The sequence below is a fragment of the Eschrichtius robustus genome, chromosome 2 (genome assembly GCF_028021215.1).
Source record: "Eschrichtius robustus isolate mEscRob2 chromosome 2, mEscRob2.pri, whole genome shotgun sequence".
Lineage (NCBI taxonomy): Eukaryota > Metazoa > Chordata > Mammalia > Artiodactyla > Eschrichtiidae > Eschrichtius > Eschrichtius robustus.
Window position 1 is genome coordinate 70,657,207 of NC_090825.1, and position 19,478 is coordinate 70,676,684.

Sequence of the window (19,478 nt, forward strand, 5' to 3'; positions counted from 1 at the left end):
GACTCACTTAATTGTTCACTTCTTGCGATTTGGGGGCTGTCTCTTTACTAAAAAATGAGGGGGTGTCTTCATTATTGACACAATTGTTCATTCTTTCAGTCATTTTTATAAACAAAAATATTGAGACAGTTCAAATTAGAGAGAACGTGACAGAAGAGAAAGAATAATTACTTGTGGTTTTAACATTTACACAACTGCTGCAAACACATCAGAAGATGATAATGTTCAAATGAAATGTGTTGCACTGCATCGCACTGCGCTCCCTTTCTGCCTCAGATTTATTAATATCTCCTCTCTACTCCCACCCTTGAGGGTAGGGGCCGCGGCAGGCATCTCTGTGAGGCCTACTAGTGCACTACTCACACCTTGCACATTTAATAAATATTACTGGGACTAGATTAAACTAAGCTTTATTTTTTGCTTAGGAAGTCAAGAATATAATTATAATACTAACAAAAGCCAACATTTATTAACAAGCACTTACTCTAGGGCAGAAACTGTGCTAGGTGCTGCCTTGTATTGATGATCTCATTTAATTTTCACCAACAATCCTGCAAAATGGGAATTCACAGACTTTCCAAGGGTGATGTCATCTCTAAAGTAACTTGTATATCATGTATTTTTCTTGGTGATTTTATTATTCTGAATATCTACCTCCAGAATATTTTCCCAAATTACTGCTTGAGCAAAAATTTTGCTCCATGATTTCACAGTTTCCTCTGAGTTGCTTAATACTAAAGGTTTCTTTTCCATGATTGTTATGTAAGTCAATGTTATCATGTTTGAATATGTAAATTGACCACAGCTTTAGATTTGTTATTATTACTATATTATAATAACCTAATATAGCAGGGATTTTTTTCCCCCTCACACCACAAATACGACAAATCCGTTCTTTGCCATAACTAGAGGTTGTAAGTGGAGTCTAAGGTCAAAAAATCGTGAAAGGAGGGCATAGTGTTTAGTAAGACAGTTACTAAGTAGATATTAAGTTCAGTTAAAATAACTGAAATGGAGCAATAATAAATAAACCTAGTGAATACTTAGCACCCTATGGACACATCTACAGATGATAAATTGAAACTGTTTAGCCAAGGTTTTGGTACAATATAGTTTCCTTTAGTAGAAAGTTAACTAAAGGAATATATCTGATTTGATCTTTCAAATATGAGACTGTTTCATGACTATACACTCTTAGAATTGAAATTCAAGTGAAAGATTCTATATAAGTCTAACTAAAATTTAAGACTGGCAAAGGTTTGTCTAAAAACAGCAAATTATACTCTTGGCTGACAGCCTTGAAGCCCCGAAAAGTCCCTGGTAGGTAAAACATTGATTTCCAAGAGGGGTTTTTTTAACCACATCCCTCCGTCAGGATCTGCTGTCTATTGATGTACAGTTTCATATCACTAATGATTTTGAAAAGAGCTTTTCCTTCTGTATTATCTCCAAATAAAATCTTATGGCGATGTCAAAAACAGGAAAGAGAGAAACCAACACTGTGCGAGGACAAAGAAAAATGCTAAGAGAAAAAACACAAATGTTGAGTAAAACTAATATTTTAGGGGGAAATGTTAACTTCTTGAGTTAATACTAAAAAGACCAAAGTTTTATTATCAATCACACTCTTAGGTTAAATCAATGGGATATGAGTGAAGAGACCAATTTTCACATTGCTTTGCTGAATATAATAGAAAGACAGGTGATAAAAAGGAATACAACTTGTGAGGTCAGAAATCATGATATGCAAAAGGCTCTAAAATCTGCTGAAACACTCTCTAGGGAAGTTATAATTTGAAATTTTGTTTTTCCCTCTGGAAATCAAACTCCTTAAGTCAAACCAAAAGGGTTGAAAGCAGATGGTGCCCTGACTTAGCCTGTAACATTCATCTGTCTCCTCTTTGACCTGCCTCTCCCACTTCAACATTGACCCCTAGAGAATGGTGTCACGGTACTGCTTTACCTATCATCTTCCAGGTCTTGTACACGGGAAGTGGACACTGATTTTCTTGGCAGTGGCTGATTATCACGTGCTGTAGATTCTCCAACTAGAGGACAGTATTTTTTTTCCTTTTAATAAATCTAGATAACCTTGGTTTGGGTTAAAAATATCATTGTTACTTAATTGCATAGATAATAATAAAGCAATGCTGTTGGATCTTTATTTATGTGTTGGGTGAACTCCCAAGATAAAACTGCAAATGAGTTCAGAATTTTTATTCAGGACAATTTAAACTAACATAATACTTTAAAAGAATCCAACTATTAATTCAGAGTTTTTTCATTGGCTGCCTAACAATTTTTTAAAAAGTAATATAAAATTATATTTTTATAGTAACAAAAAAGTTTTCTTATTTGAGAGTAACTAAATGGTATCAATCTCCTTTTCCTGAATATTGCATTCTGCATTTGTGTTTTGTCAGACAACAAAAATATAAACTTGTTAAAGCCAATACTTTTAAACTGAATTTTTAACCACTTCACTGATAGTTTAAATCATTGAGCAAGAATTGCAGAGAAGTCTGTTTGGTTGATAAGAAAGTCAGCCAAGAAATTTTTGATAAGTATTCTCAAAAACAAATACTTGCAAAGCAATAGTACTGGTATAGAATAATTAAACATTGTGTGACCTTTTCCTCTTCTCATTTAGTTCTATTTTATAATATGCTAAATTTTTCTTTTCCAATGCTAAATGAATTACAAAAAACTCATGTGGAAAGTTTTGTGATTATATGATCATAAAACACTGCATGTAAATGGACTTTAAAGACTTTTGTGTCTTATCCTTAATGTGAGTACTAAGTTCAGAGGCTCAAAGTTATGACCCAAAATCTTAACTGGATGGAGTCTTTTCAGAGTCTGGAAGCCAGGTCTCCTCACTCAGCCACCGCTCAGTGGTTTATCCGCAGCAGTACACTGCCACCACCAAGTCTCCATGTATTTAGCTGATATAAATTAAGCATTCCAGAAGTGACAGTGCTTGACAATCAAATGCATAAAATAGTAAACAATAAACATCAAAATAAGGAAACAGCTGTTAGTTTCTTTTTATATAAAATTATATTTACTGTAAATGCCGATTAAAATTATTAATCAATATACATAAATATCCTTCGCCTTATTGTCAAATAGCTATGTAGACTGTAGAATTCTCCTAAATTTTCAAAGAGGTTCCTAAAGGGTTTTTTCTGCTCCCCCCACCTCCCTTTTTTTGGTCTCAATCAGGAAACAGTATATCCTTGAGCATACTGGTACTTTTCACTCAATAAAAAAGCAACTATGTTATCAAAGTGAAAACAAAGGGTACCAAGAGGGAAGTGAATAATCCAACACAAGGCATGGCTGTGCTAACGATTATTTCTATTAAATCGAACAGAAATTCAGTTGAACCTGATCTTAAAATCATCTGTAACCACTAAGATTAGCATGTTAAAAGCTTTAATGTACGGAGATATGACAAAATGTAATTTTAAAAGCAGTGACTTTTCATTTTGTCTCTTGAAAGGAAAGGATTAAATAGTGGATGAATAACTGTCAACTGAAACCTACAAGTGTCACTATTACTAATGTATTATAATGACTTGCTGTATGTTTCCCTTACATCAAGAGCACAACCCCATCCTGTTTCTTCTTTATCAACACTTGCCTTCATCTCTGAAATGACTTCAACTTAAGCAATAAGAGGGTCACTATTTTAAGAGGGAATTTGTGATGGTCTGAGGTACCAACCTCCATTTCATTTCCTGCTGTATATCAGCTCTTCAGGTTTTCCATTAAGTAAGTTAAAGTTAGTAAAACTTCATGGGTCAATAGTGCTCAGCCATTTAATTAAATAATTAATGCACTATTCATTATACACAGTATCAGAAGAATACATTATTTTTGTGAATTACAGATCAAGGGTGTATCTTTTTGTATTTAAAATTACATTATTCCTTTGAAGTGTTCTTTCTTTTTTTCACATAAACAGTATTACAAATTTATGTCTAGAAGATCAACTTTTCCTTTATTCAGCTAACAAAAATTTACTGAATATCTGCCATGTCCTCTCACTTATTTCTTGAGCTGGGAATACAAACTGAATAGGACACAGTTTGCCCCTAGAGGGATGAATGTCCAGGAGAGAGATGTGTGCCTAGATATTGCAATTACAATGCAAGGAAGTAAATAATGTAGGCACAGGCTGCCAAGAGAGAATCAAGGAGAGGTGCATAATTCCTTTTGTAAGAGTCAGGAAAGGATTTCCTGAATGGTTGAACTGAATTCTGAGGGATGACAAGCGGTGCTCAGCAGCATGAAGCAGGAGAGTTCTAGGAACGCATACACAAAGGCAAGAAGCCTTGACACTGTTTGGAAAGTGGCAGCACAATGCAGTTAAGAGCATGGACTCTGGAGACAGACTGCCTGGGTTCCACCTTGAGCCATTACTTAACCTCTCTGTGCCTCAGTTCCCCCAACTATAGGAAGGGCATTAATATGAATATATACATTAAAGGGCTGCTATGCAAAAAGATGAGTTAATTTTTGTAAGTCACATAGTAAGAGCAATTTAAATGTTTGCTATTATTAGAGTTGGAGTGCAGGATTTTTGATGGCAGTGGCAGAAGGTAAGAAGCTTGAAGACTGGAGAGTAGGGATGGGCCAGAGATAAGAGGCTCATGGTTAATTCTGAAAGAGCTGGGAAACCATGGCTGGATTTTGAGTATCTGAACGATGACCTACAATTAGTTTAAGGTTTTGATAAAGACTAATGAGTCACGAGGAGACTGGAGTGGGATGCAGTGTGAAGCTGGGAGATGAATTAGGGATCTCTGGAAATAGTTCTGGAGTGTTGCTATAACCCTGAACCAGGGCAGTGGGATAGTAATGGAGAGAAAGGATTAGCTTTAGGAAATACCTTCCAGGCAGAGTTGGTAAGATTTGATGACTCACTGGATGGTGGGATGAGGGAGAGGTACAGTGCAGGGAGTGGATGGGAAAGATGCTATACTTTATGATCGAGCTGAGAGCTCTTTGGTCTCTTGGTATTTATAAGAACACAATAAATGCCAAATTTACTTCCTTCCCAGGACTTCCCTGGTGGCACAGTGGTTAAGAATCTGCCTGCCAATGCAGGGGACACGGGTTCGATCCCTGGTCCGGGAAGATCCCACATGCCACGGAGCAACTAAGCCTGTGCGCCACAACTACTGAGCCTGCACTCTGGAGCCCGAGAGCCACAACTACTGAGCCCTCGTGCCACAACTACTGCAGCCCGCGCGCCTAGAGCCCGTGCTCTGCAACAAGAGAAGCCACCGCAGTGAGAAGCACGTACAATGCAACGAAGAGAAGCCCCCGCTCGCCAAAACTAGAGAAAGCCTGTGTGCAGCAACGAAGACCCAACACAGCCAAAAATAAATAAATAAATAAATTTATTAAAAAAAATGTATTTCCTTCCCTCATGAAACTATACCCTTTTTACAAGTTGAGATGACTAGATTTTGAAAAAAAATTACAGGCCAAAAAATATTTAACTTAACTGCAGAGTCTTGCCACTTGACCTCAGAGTTTCTAACTTTATCTGAGACTTTGAATTTCAATGACAATATTCAAAATTTGGAAGATATCTTCTGGCCATTTTGCTTTAGTTTTCTTTTCTGAAAATGTAGAGACATTCTGGCTGGCCTTGTTTCCCTCGGTATTATATGATTGTCTGACATCAGCACCGATATATTCATCTCCGACACATGATACTGGCTGGCATGAGAAAGAAGGGGCAGACGGCTAAGCCTGTGAGCAGGACATAGCAGCTAAGCTCAAGACTCAGTGGCATGTGCAACAGGTGTTCTGTGGAACCAGGGTTAGAAAGGGCTTCTTCCTCTACTTTTAAAAAGTGGGGAAGTAACTCTTTCATAACTATACAGAAACTGTGACAATTATATGCTCGTGGCTACAAGATACAATTATCAAAATACAAGGTTTATTATCATCAAGGTGGAGCAACTGAGTGTTTCTTTTATTTCCTTCTATTTTTGAAGTAGAAGATTCTTGTGCTACAGCAGAGGTCCTGAAGCAGGGGGATGAATTTGCTAAGCCTGTAAGATTTTTTTTTTAGTTCAGTGACGCTATAGCCTATATGTGGCTAACTTCTATGCTTACAAGATTGAGTGTCTTCTTTGTCCCCAGAGGGCCATTTACGTTAGTGGACTGTCAGGGAATTGACAATGACAGCATAATTGAACAACGACACTTATTTTCAACATAGAATTCTAAAGCATTCTAGCTATTATGCAGTAACAAGAGGCCACGTTCATCAAAGATGAGTGACCCATCCCCCCAACCCCACGTGTTTTGTTTTGATTTTTTTAACTACTTCTAATAACTTTCATCACCACTACTGGCTGTTCCCATATGAGAAAGCAAACTGATGCATCGAGATACTGGATAAAATATCATAACGTCGAATCCATTTTTCTTATCTCCTTCCTGGTCTTTGAGACAATCCAGTTTTCAGCCCCCATCACCCTCTCTAGCCAGTGTTTGGCAGAGACTTGAATCCAAGCTACAATGATCTAGCTTTGATCTGGTTCTGTAATTTTCAGGCTACAAACCATACAGCATTTTTTGAGGGAAAAAAAATTAGCACTTTGCTTCAATGTCCAGCAAAATAGTATATTCAGTCTACTCATTAATTTGAATCTACCTAATTTTTAAAAGCTAGATAAAATAGGAAGCTAGTGCCATTGATTCTGTTTGTTAATTCACTGTGTAGTTTTAATACTTTTCCTTCATTACTCACTGAATTAGTGAAGAGCCAACATCAGGAATAAGAAACATTACTCCCAAATGGATATATTTATAAAAATGTTTTTATATGCCAGTTTTTTAATCTTCTTTCTTATAATTAGCAGGCTACTACAGTTGAACCCGGCAAAATATTTTAATTAGGGTGTCCATAGACATTTCAATAAACTTGAATTTTTTTGACATTTCAAGCATAACCTTATGTTACCATGCCTGCCTCCTACTATTTTAAATGTAGAGCATGTTCCAGCTGCAGGAATTACCATGGTTACTTGTTGTGCCAATAGCGAACTGCAGTTAACATCAGAAAGTATTGTCCTGTCTTACCGCTGCATTGAAAATGACATCAATATCTCAATAATCACAATTATATGAATTAATATGGAACCCTGGAGAAGTGTGACTATGAGATAATTGGCCATAATGGAAGAAGTTCTTAAGAGCTGAACTATATTTAAGGGGCTTTTTTGAGGGGTACACTGTGTTCATATTCTCTAAGAACTCATTTTAATGCCAAATGTGGTTTTATTTTATTAACAGTATTGTTGAAGGGTTATAATCTCACTCCTTCCTTTTCTTTATGTATTCTCCTTTAGAAGTGTACAGGAGTTTGGTACTTTGTGTAGAAAGTGATTCACATTTAACGTGAAATGATTAACAAAGAACACGATCGACAAGGCTTGTTAAAGGTACTTTTGTGGCTACAGATGGTACCTAGGATTAAATTGATTTGATCAGAACCCCCAATTCTGATTATGTTGACTAGTTGAAGTTTTATTAAGGAAAGGTCTAGTTAATAAACAGTCTTCTGAGTTACTATCCAACCACTCCTGCTTCATAAAAGTGCTTTAGAAATTCTTGGGGCCATTTTCCCATGCCTCTCACTCATCTCTCAACTTGACTTTGTTCAAAAGGCTTACTTCTGCAAATCACCAAGTAAAGGAACCCTAAACAATGAAACGTACTCTAGTACTGAAGTCTCCACTCACCTGCACTGGTGCCTGCACCGGATGTGAGGTCTCCACCCATCAGACCACCTATGGATGAAAAAGGAAGATCAAAAGGAGAAAGGCTAAAGGCCCACAGAGCAACACACTTTACCTTTAGCAACCTTAGTATTCTGTCCTCACCCAAGAGTCCTAAATTTGTCAAGTATTACCTAGGTCAGATGGCTGATATTCGTTTCACTGTGATATGCTGTGCTCAAACATTAAAAATACATTCAATCACTGACTGACATTTTGCAGAATCTTTGTTTCTAAGAAAGATTACATTTAAAAAGCTAGGCTTTAGGACTTCCCTGGTGGCGCGGTGGTTAAGAATCTGCCTGCCAATGCAGGGGACATGGGTTCCAGCCCTGGTCCAGGAAGATCCCACATGCCGTGGAGCAACTAAGCCCGTGCGCCACAACTACTGAGCCTGTGCTCTGGAGCCCGCGAGCCACAACTACTGAGCCCACGTATCACAACTACTGAAACCTGTGCGCCTAGAGCCCACGCTCTGCAGCAAGAGAAGCCACCGCAATGAGAAGCCCGCGCACCGCAACGAAGAGTAGCCCCCGCTCCTTGCAACTAGAGAAAGCGCACATGCAGCAACGAAGACCCAATACAGCCCAAAAATTAAAAAAATGAATAAATTTAAAAAAAAATCTAGTCTTTGAATGGTCTCTAAATTTTTATCATATTTCCAAGTCTAGTTTTCTCTAAGGTGATATTTTCTAGAAAGTGAAGAAAAAGAGTAAGGTTTACTCTATGCTCAAATAACCATATATTTGATGTTTAATTCTTTGTAAGTATATTTTATACAATTAATCCTGTGCAACGCTAATTGTCTAGAACTTTGGTCATTTCATGAATCTTCTAACAGTGAATGATCTCATTTACTATCCAGATTTTACTTACTAATGCAATAAAACAGGTTTTATTGACTACAAATTTAGAAACATATCTTTATTCACTGTTAGCTTAAGAAAGTAGGTTAAAATCTGGCAGTGTGTATTTATGAGAGTTGGGATGTTTGAAAAAGATACTGAATATAATAATTATTTTTATTTTTTAAGGAACAAAATTTAGCCAAAAGAACAGAATATCAGCTAGATTATTCTCTAATTGCTATAATTATTATTTGGTTCTGGGTTTGGAATTAGAAGAAACTGTTCATTACGTTTTAGGAAAATGTTTATTATTTCCAATCAAATAAATATTTTGGAAATAAATGATGAGATTTTTAAAAACAAATGAGCATGAGTTCATCAAATAGGAGATTCAATAGCATTTGAGTATGATCTGAAAGGAATACATATGGTTATTGAAAATGCTTATGAAAAATTTTAGCATATTCAGAAGTAGAAAGAATAGCATAAGTTGTTTATACACATCTCTCAGATTCAAGATTTATCAAGTTTTTTTTAGTGTGGCTGATTTTGATTGTATTCTCCACATGAAGTTTCTGTACTAAAAAAGTAACACATGTTTAATTCTAATTATAAGGCAGATAGTCAAGTATTCTAAAGGAAAAATTCTGTGAATAAATCGCTTTTAATAAAAAGTGTGTCTAAGACATTAAAACTTTCCTATCAAGTGCTTTTAAAGAAATAAAATGTAAATATATAATGATTTGCTGTACGTGATTTAGAAACACCATGACTTTTTGGTGCTTATTTAGAAATATGAAGGAATTGTTTAGTTATATTCAACTCACATTTATTTAGTTCTTACGGTGAGTGTGACAAATCAAGAGGACATTCTTCCCTTCAAGGTTCTGTAAGTTCAGTGGGGAAATGGACACATACTCAATACAGTACATCATATTGTGTATCGTTTGATCTGAGTACTAAAAATGGTCGAACTTTTCCTGAGTGATGATTTTTCTCTGGGACACTGTGAATTGTATAACGGTAAGCGTCTCCTAGAAGTGTAGACACACATTTGTGGCAGGTGTATATGTCCTTGTGATGTGCTCTTAACTACTGACTTAGTTTTGTTTTTAATTCACCGTTCTTATAAATTATGCTATCCTATCACATTTCTTTCTCTGCCTTAAATCCTTTTGTGCTATAAGTTACTTTTGTGCTATAAGTTACTGTATAAATAAATAAATATCGACCAAAATAATAAATAACTGAGATAGATGCTATCAGAGGACACAGGAGAAGGTTTCACAGAAGAGGTGATAGATAGGAGGAAGAGGGAAAATGGCATTTTAGGCAGGAGAAGAGGAGAAGCAAAAGCATGGAGACACGATATTTGATGTTCTGTTTGAGAAAGTATGTGGTTAAAATATAGCCAAATGAGGAGATTGGTGACAGATAGGCTCAACGGATAAACTGCAGATTATGAAACATTTTGAAAGATATGCTGAGTTAGGTTTTATCATGTGGAAGACCTAGCTGGGGATGGTTATTAAGCAATGAAGGGACAAAAGACATGGAAAACTGGAAAACGCGTCATCTTGTAGGTAAAATAGTCTTTTTTTGCCAAGGGTGGCTCCTTCCAATGGTTTGTTACCGTTGCGTTCTTATGAGAACATACCTGTGTTACCCGCACTCGGAGGTCGATGTGTTACACCAGGAGACATACTATTCCTCTGCAGAGAAGGGTGGGCCAGTGGCAAAAGGTTGGGGTTCCCCAGTGAGCTGACGGGGTTGCTGTATACCAAACTGTTGTGGCTGGACACTGGGATGGAGACTGGCATCTCAAAGTTGGGGGGTGGAACAGCCTGTAGGAGCAGGAAAAAAACCCACGGGTAAACAAAACGAACAGAAACAGAGCTCTCCAAGTACAGACAGCTTTTACTTTTCAAAGAAAAATTTCAAATTCCAAACTGCCTGGTGTCTAGAAGACCATTAAGAAGAGCTCTCAAGATGTGCGGATCCTAAATTGATTTCTTTAATGTGCTTAGAATGCCTTCTTTGCAACTATTAGAAAACGTTTCACTTTTGTTTCAAACAAAGCCCCATTTCATTAGACTCCGTTGTCTTTGAATTCCGTTCTATTAAGTAGTGATTGTTCATCTGTGATATCTGAATCTGGTGCCAGAAATGACTGCAAGATCAAAGGTATATGATTGTGATGACTTCACAGAGAAAAAGGATTAAAACGCAAACTGGAGCCTTTGGTCTAATTGCTTATTGAAGCATATTTATGCAGAAGTTTAATGATATAAAATCATCTCCAGGCGTGTGAAAAGCATATATACTTTAATTATTATTTTTAAAAGTCTGTCTTTTGAAAGTTAACTCTAAAGATAATAGACATTTTAAGATACAGGATTCAACAGAGCATGTATCATTCAATAATTCATATTTTAACATGATAGTTCAGAATGTACGTTACACTTCACATTTTGGGATATACTGACACTGACAAATGGCAAGACCTATATCTTCAATGAGACAGTTGCAAGCATTTAGTGAACTGAGGCTTTGTGGATGTCTAATTAGAGTAATTCAGGTCCCAATCATTGATCTTTTGGTATTATTTTGGCAATTTAATCCAAACATGCTTATTTTTCTGCTTGCATTAGCTAGATAATCATAGTTGTAATTGCCTCCCTCTTTTCCTTCGTTTTTAACATTATAAATGAAAATACTGTTTCCATATATTGCCAGAGGACACATGATGCCAGAGCATACAGCATTTAGTATAAAATGGATACATGTATGTGTATGTGTGTGAATCTAATAGGTATACTAGGGTTTATATAGAACATTCTCTCAGGGAGTCTCTAATAAGCCACTGTACAAATTTAAATGCATAAGTGCATGTGGCTCAAAGTTTTCTTTTTTTACTATTTTTTTCTGTAATCCCAACATCAAGTTTTGTTTTGTTTTGTTCTTCCTGGTTCGTTGGCTGGCCTGCACCATACGTTGTGCTCTGCTATAGTTCTCTGTTTATCCTGGTGATAATTACAATACTGCCCTCTTTCTATGCTTCTGCTCCGTTTTTCTCTATTTTTCCTATTTGTCTTTTCTTCCCGGATCTGGACATGGCGATACTGACAAAAACAAACATGTCATAACTCTTTTCTTTTACATGTCTTTGATTCTTCATTTTTTAGAGGGAAATAAAAATGTTCACGTGTTATGTTAACACAGTCATTTTTTTTATTAGGCTTTATCTGTTGTCAACAGGGTAACAAAAATAATTTTGGATAAACACCATGATACAATCGAACATCCATGTTTGATAAGACACCAAAGAATGAATATATCCAATTCCCAGTCTTTAAACAACAAAAAATATTAGTGTATGCTGTAAAATAAATGTCTATAGAGTCAATAAAATATTGCATTCCTTTATTAAAAGGCCAAATGAGAATTACTCTAGCACACCTAAGAAAACGAAGTAGCCTTCTAGGTTTTCTCCATTTGCCCCTCCACCCTCTTCACTGCTCTGGGCCCAGGAGGCTGATGCTGCAGACTGTATCCACCAGATCCCCCTGGCCCTCTGGCTTTGGCTGGGCCAGTGGAGGCACCGTCAGAAGTACAGAGAGTAGGAGGAGAGAGGTCAGGGTATTCTTCTACTGTAGCATCCCTCTTGCTGGGCCACAGGATGGCAGAGGCTGCATTCCCCTAGTGAAGGTCACACCCCTTTTGGGCCCTCTCTCCTACAGACATAGATCTTACTGTGCTCCGGTAACTCCTTCCTCCTCTTGCTCCTTCAGACCTAGATGTGCTACGAGCTTCTAGGTTGTAAGCCCTAATGTACTTCACTATTTCTCGAGCTTCCCTCATCTCTACCCATCTGTAAATAGTCCCTTTATTAAACTCTCTTCAATTACCCTTTTGAGTTTGCCATCTGTTCCCCACTGGAGCCATAATAGTAACTCTCTAGATCTAGAAGAGTGGTACTCTATACAGGTGGGCTATCTCCTTAGGGAGCATTTTGGAAATTTGTGGGTGTCACAATGATTGGGGGGCATGGCTGGTATTTTCCTGGTGGGTAGGTATGCTGTATATTCTATTACATGTGGGACAGTTCTACACAACAAAGAATTATCTCTTACCCCATCCAACTTTCGAATGTCCCACTGGACATTCATGTGGGTGAAAAACCTGTTTAATAATGATCTGAGTCAGAACTAACTTTGTTCTGCAGACACAAGGTATTTTTAATACACCGAAATGCAGATTTTATGATACACTGAAATTCCCAGAAATGCAATTACTGTGTATGTGAGGGAATGTTTCACTTTGTTTGGTATGGAACTTTATTAAAAATTTTTCACCACTTTGGAAAATCATGTCCTCAATGACAATGCTGCTCTTGTGACTTCTGTTGTAAACACAGCACACTGCTTTCTCTTAACTCACTCCATTAAAAAATTTTCCTCACCACTTCACTGAAAATGCTCATGTCATAGTCATGAATAACCTTCAGGTTGCTAAATCCAATGGTAACTTCTCAGTCCTCAACTGGGACACAGATGGTCACTCCTTGATAAACTCCCTCCCTTTCCATGGCCCTGAACTTTCCCTCCTGTTTTGATAGCTGCTCCTTCTCAGCCTTCGCTGCTGGTTCTTCCTCTTCTCCCGGCTCTCTGAATGTAAGAGTACCACAGCCCTTTTTCTATCTCTAGCTCAGATCTCTCTCCTGACTCCAGCCTTGCATATCCAGCTATACCCTCAATATTTCTACTTAAGTGTCTGATAGACATCTCAAAACTAGCTCCAACGTAACTCTCCCCATCTCCAGCTGATGACAGCTCAATGCTTTTGTTTGCACACAATAAAATCCTTGGAGTCATCCCAGAATCTTCTCTTTCTCCCACTCCCCACATCCAGTCTACCAGGAAATCCTACTGGCTTAACTTCCATATAGTCTCCAACCACCTCTCACCTTCTAATGGCTGGTTCTAGCACCATCATCTCTTGCCTTAATCACTGCAGTCACTTCCTAATAGTCACCCGCTTCTATCCTTGCCCTCCCTTCTATTTTCAACCTTGCAAACAGATAGATCCCTTAAAAGCATAAATCAGATGATGGCACTTCTCTATTCTAAACCCTGTGAGAGCTCCCATCTTAGTTGGAGTAAAGCCCAACTTCTTCCAATGTTCCACAAGGCCCTATAAATTCCAGTTTTTGCCAGGCTCCATTACTGATTTCCTATCCTCCTCTTCCTCCCTGCCTCATTCCTGTCTCATTTCTCTGGCTAACTCCATCACTTCCTTCAAGTTTCTGCTCAAAATCTGGTCTTTTCCATAAACAACAGACTTGTGGTGGCCGGGAGTGGTGGTGGGGGGCGCTGGGGGAGGGGGTGGAGGGAGTGGCTGGAGGGATGGATTGGGAGTTTGGGATTAGCAGATGCAAACTATTACATATAGGATGTTTAAACAACGTGGTGCCACTGTATAACATAGGGGACTATACTCAATATCCTGTGATAAACCATAATGGAAAAGAATATGAAAAAGAATATATGTATAACTGAGTCACTGTGCTGTACAGCAGAAATTAATACAACATTGTAAATCAACTATACTTGAATAAATTTTAAAAATATCTGATCTTCATAAGGAAGCCCACCCTGACTACTCTACTTAATCCTGCCCCTGCTCCCACCCATCTCCTGATCTCTTTCCCTATTTTTACAAGAGCAATTAAGGTGTTGGTCAAATAACGTTCCCTTTCATCAAGGTGCTAAAGCTCTTTTGCTATGAAGTAATACATACCCTAGTCTACTTCTTATTATATTAATTGAATATTTTTATTCAAAGAAGAATGTTTAGTAAGATACTATATTAACATAAAAACGTACAAGCTTACAACTTACTATATATTATTTTCTGAGCAGACACTATACTATAATTTACATACATGATATGACTCAACCATTTCAACATCCCTTCACTATAGAAATAATCCTTCCTTTTTAAATTGATGAGATTAAGTTAAGTGGCCCAAGGTCATCTAACTAGTGACTGAGTCTATTGGTTTTGCTACTAAATCACCATGCAACACAGTATATGTTTTTGGATAGAAATAAAATATTTCAGTCAGAAATTATACTGTGAAGTGAGTATGGGCTGCATATTAGTAGCTTATTATTTATGAACCACAAACATAATGAACTAATTGGATTCTCACGGAACGTGGCTGAACGTCCACGTTGGGGTGCATGCTTATGCCCACTGATGCCAGGGTGTGACGGAGGGCTTGGGGAAAAATACACCCTAAAGACTCCTATCATTCATATTTACTCAGATTTGGTATTTTAAAGCTTTCTTTTGGTTACAAATGTTTTAATCCGTATTCACTATTACTACTTATAAATGTTTACCTGGGAACCCTAAGGATCTGCTGTAAAACTGCTTCTCCCCTGAATATTCTACAGAATATCGATTGTGTCTCAGTAGAGAGCAAAGCCAATACCTCCCTCCTCCCCCATGCTTATGTCCACATCCAAAATAAAGAGGACGATTCATAATCATTTAATAAATTCTGAACCACTCTACTAACCAATTTAGTGAAAGTCTCTCTACTCCTCTCTTCCTCTGACCATCATCCCCAAGAGTTACTCAGTTTCCAGAATTCTGGACTGTAAACAATTTGATGAGAGTTATTATAAAACTCTCTTGTGATTGGCTAAACAGAAGTCAGATATAATTCTGATATCAGAGCATACTTCAAAAATTCACAATTCATAAAATACGGTAACATCTGTTGCATTCTATCTTTTGTTTTGTTTCCTTATCTGTATCAGGAACTGGCTAAATAAATTTGAAACCAAATTATAAGCTTAAATACGACCATAGTGAGGTGTTCCAGGGAATCAGAAAGAACATCAGCCTTTGTATCAGAAATCTCAGCTGCAGTCCAGGTGGTGTAATAAAAAGCAACTTAACCAGGCAAGTCATTTAATCTCCCTCGAACTTATGTGGGCCCTGAAGTGGCTGCATCCATAAAAGAAACCAACCAGCTCTAGATGCTTTAGGAAATGCCAAGGCTATAATAACGTACCCATGCCTATTAGAAATTGGCATTTTTCTTTTTCTTCTTGACTTTTCAAAATTAAGAACTTAAAAGCATCTAAATTTTAAAAATTTTTGTCTAAAAAGCAAAAGCCAAAAAGTCATTAAAAACTGGATCCAAACTTACAAAGATTTCAGGGCCGGGCTTCAAATTTTAGAACCCTCAAGATAGGAAGGAAGAAGGAATTTGGGGTGATTAAAATGCTATAGGTAGGACTGGCTGTATAATTTGCAGGGCTCAGGGGAAAATGAAAATGTGGGGCGCTTGTTAAAAAATTACTAAGAATTTCAAGATGGTGACAGCAGAGCATTTAACCAAGTGTGGCCCTAGGAGAGCAGGGCCCTGCGTAACTGCACAGGTCACATGCCCACGACACTGGCACTGGCTTTTTCACATAGGCATGAGAGCTAAACAGCTTCTAGTTTCCATCCCTGAACAAATTGATCATGGTTACCAAAGTGAGTCATCGTGGTCAGAAAGGTATCAACCCTTATCCAAACCCCATGATTTTCCCAAACTTACCGCAAGGAAAAGTCCAATAAAATATTTTTAATAAAAGATTTTTACTTAATAGGCCCTCTTTCATTCAATGTGAATGACTGAACTGAATCCCTTTTTTGGGCCACTACTGACACCCTTAACTTTTGATCAACCATTACCAGGCTGCTGAGAACTAGTAGAGAAAAGAAGCACACAACGCTGAAGACTAGTGACTACCGTGTGCTGGTATCCAAATCCCCTCCAGGCTGCCCCACGACTCTGGCCTGTGCTCACCACCCCCTCCATCCCCAGTTCCTCACAATATCTATACCCACGCCACTCTCTCCCAAGCACCTGCTCCCCCATCTCAGTAGCTATAGAAGCTGAATTCAGTATAAAAACAGACGTCATGAGGTGGTCACCCCCTCAATTTCCCTCTCCCACCTACCATCCTGACTACACCTGCAAACCCTTCCCGTTCCCATCCCAGCCCCCTTCCCTTCCTTGAGAAGCTTTGCCATTTTATCCCCATTGCACCTACCCGGCCAATCTTTTCCTTCCTTCAAGCGTTCCTCCTCTACATATAAATCATCTCAAGTGCTTTTCCTTTTAACTCCCTCCTTGATCTTACAGTATTATTTCTCTCTCTTCACAGCCCATTATTTGAAGAAAATGCATCCGTACTGTCTATTTCCACTTCCTCCCTTCCTCCTGGGCTCTCTCAACCAGTCCTGCATTCGCCCCTCCTTCCCTCAGCCCATTTCCTAATTCCTGGTTCCTCAAATGGAGCTGTTTTTTCTCACTGTGAAGCCCAGCATGAACCATGGCAAACCCCACATGAGGAAATGCTGGTCAACATGATTCCAAATCATCCATGAATTATTTCATGTAATTGAGGAATAAGGGCATAAATTAGATTATACCGACAGGTGACTGCAGTATTAAATTTTTCTATTTTAAAAGGGAAACTCTTCAACCTGGGTCTCTGAAATAGAAAAACAGTCTTGTAATGTTTTTAAAGAGGTAGAGACACTCTCTCCATACAAAGGGCAGAGTGTCCTTGCCCCGCTGTAAATGTTTTAGCAGCTGTGGAAACTTTCAACAAAATTTACTTCCAGCAACTGAAAGCGATGTGCGAAAACTGGGCTCTTTTCATCGTGGAGACTGAAGCACTTACTAAAGAAACGAAGACTTGGAGGCAACAGCCTGGAGCTGTGTGGCTCCTTCTCACAGCTCTGCCTGTAAACTCGAATGTGGTTTTCCATCCCCTGCTGCACATCACTGCACCTCTTAAGAATTCATGTATCCTGATTCTGAACTCTTTACACGACAGGATGAAATACGGTGAGGGAATCCAGGTATGCGTTACACCTCTTTCCCCCTAGAGCATGGGCGAAATGATCCAATGTGCAAACACGGGCGTTCTCCCAGAGCTTTGGGGGTTAGAGCTCCACACACACATGGAGAGTGACCACCAGTCTTACATACACCACCCTTCTCCTCACTGTGCTAGGGATTCCTCCTGAGACACCTAATGGGCTTCACCTTAAAATCTTACATTCACAGATCTGCCCAGCAGCTCTAAACTAGTGTATTATAACGTGGGAGAAACTCAGGCCATAAGAACTAAAAATTGGCCCAAAGGAGCTGTTTCTTTCCTCCTTCTGGGCAAGACAGAATCCCAGTAGACTTCATTTAAGAATTCTGGGTATAACAAGTATGCACTGCTGCATCTGATAGGAAATGTTTCATTTGACCAAGGGCCCACTGTGGAAATGTTGTATGTAGTACTCGGTTTTATGAAAACCTTTAAGAATTTACGGCAGTTAGCTTTCCTTCATGATACAGTGTATTAATAATTCTGATTCAACAAAAGATTTCCTGTTGACATTATTTCATTTAACAAATGAAGCAGACATATATTTATGAGGACATGAAGTTTAATATGCATATATTTTATAAATAAGTTTTAAAGTATTCAGTTTAATCCAGCACAGGTTGATTGTGCACCTACTATGTGTAAAGCATTAATTTATCTTGTGAGTGCCGTTGTGGATTTGCCCTGGGGCTTTTGTCCCCAGATATCTGCATTGAGGCCTGTTTTCACTGCAGTCTCTCTCAATCCTCAGGTTTAGGCTGTTTCCCTAACTTACAAAAAATGTACTTTTTTGAGAAAGGAATTAATTATCTACTGAGGAGCTTGTATACAATGACAGTTGGGACACTAACAGAAAGTTACTCAGAAAGCATGTGAACCTCGAGTTGCATCACTTTATGTCACAAAATAAACATCACTTGACTGATGACAGAATAGAACAAAAGGTATGTACTTTCCCCCTCTACATATGGGCAAACAAAATAATACATGCAGAGTTATTTCTCTTAAATATCTGGCAAGGCATATGATTGATTGTTAGGAATTTTTTGACTTGGTTAAGACAAAATTTAGCCAAATGTTAAAGCATGGAAAATGTTGGTATAGGCAAAGCGAATATTCTGACAAAGCTTTAAAATCACCCCATCACACAAACATGTTGAAATCTTACCATTAGGTTGTCATGCAGTCTGTTTCTCTGCAGCGAGCATTAGCTTTAACCCTTCAGTGCTGCTGCTGAATTTCATGTTTAGGGAGAGGGCTGAAGCTTCATTCAGGAATAAGCTTGTACTTGGGTGATAAGCGTCAGTTTACACGAGAGAACTGCAGTTTCACTCGTGCATCTTTACAGTCAATCCTCACTCAGAAGGAGACTTTAGTGTTTGACGAGTGCCTGGTGATTTGTGCGGACTGTGCGTTTAAGAGATTATGTAAATTCAGTGTGTGTCACACAGATCTTTCTCTTCCTCCTGTGAACTTGCTACCTCCGAGAGAACTTCTTGATGGCACATCTTTTAGATGACATAATTTCAGCAACCCTTAGGGGGCTTGCTTTCTAAGTGACTGCGCTTGGGACGAGATGGCTATTTTCTGGGTTTGACTTTGCAGTGTTTCTTAGAGAAAGCCCTCACTGAAAGGGTTAAGGTATGTTACTGCAGCAGTTATCAGCAGACCAGCCATCTACCTTTGGTACTTACAGGAATTTTATGGCTCTTGATCATATTATCAAATTCTTCATTAATTTTTTTGTATTTTTCTTCAGTGCGTGGGGTGAGTGCATAAGAGGAGTCGGGATCGGGGCTTTCACAGCCTTTGTTTTCTTTCTTGTTCAAGGCCTGCCAGGTTCAGAGAAATATCAAGAGTAAAAA

General features: G+C 38.2%; 1 protein-coding gene across 10 annotated transcripts in view; it reads right to left on the reverse strand.

The window, feature by feature from the left end:
* Positions 1-19,478, reverse strand: part of MEF2C (myocyte enhancer factor 2C) — a 144,338-nt gene that overhangs the window by 22,350 nt on the left and 102,510 nt on the right. For 7 of the 10 annotated variants that reach the window (XM_068535627.1, XM_068535628.1, XM_068535621.1 and 4 more), the window contains 2 exons: positions 10,314-10,500; positions 7,773-7,820 (listed from right to left, as the gene is read on the reverse strand). In XM_068535627.1, coding sequence (XP_068391728.1) covers positions 7,773-7,820; positions 10,314-10,500 — 235 coding nt within the window. Of the gene's footprint in view, positions 1-7,772; positions 7,821-10,313; positions 10,501-19,307; positions 19,446-19,478 lie in introns of all 10 variants that reach the window. The other 3 variants (XM_068535626.1, XM_068535624.1, XM_068535629.1) reach the window with 1 other exon arrangement.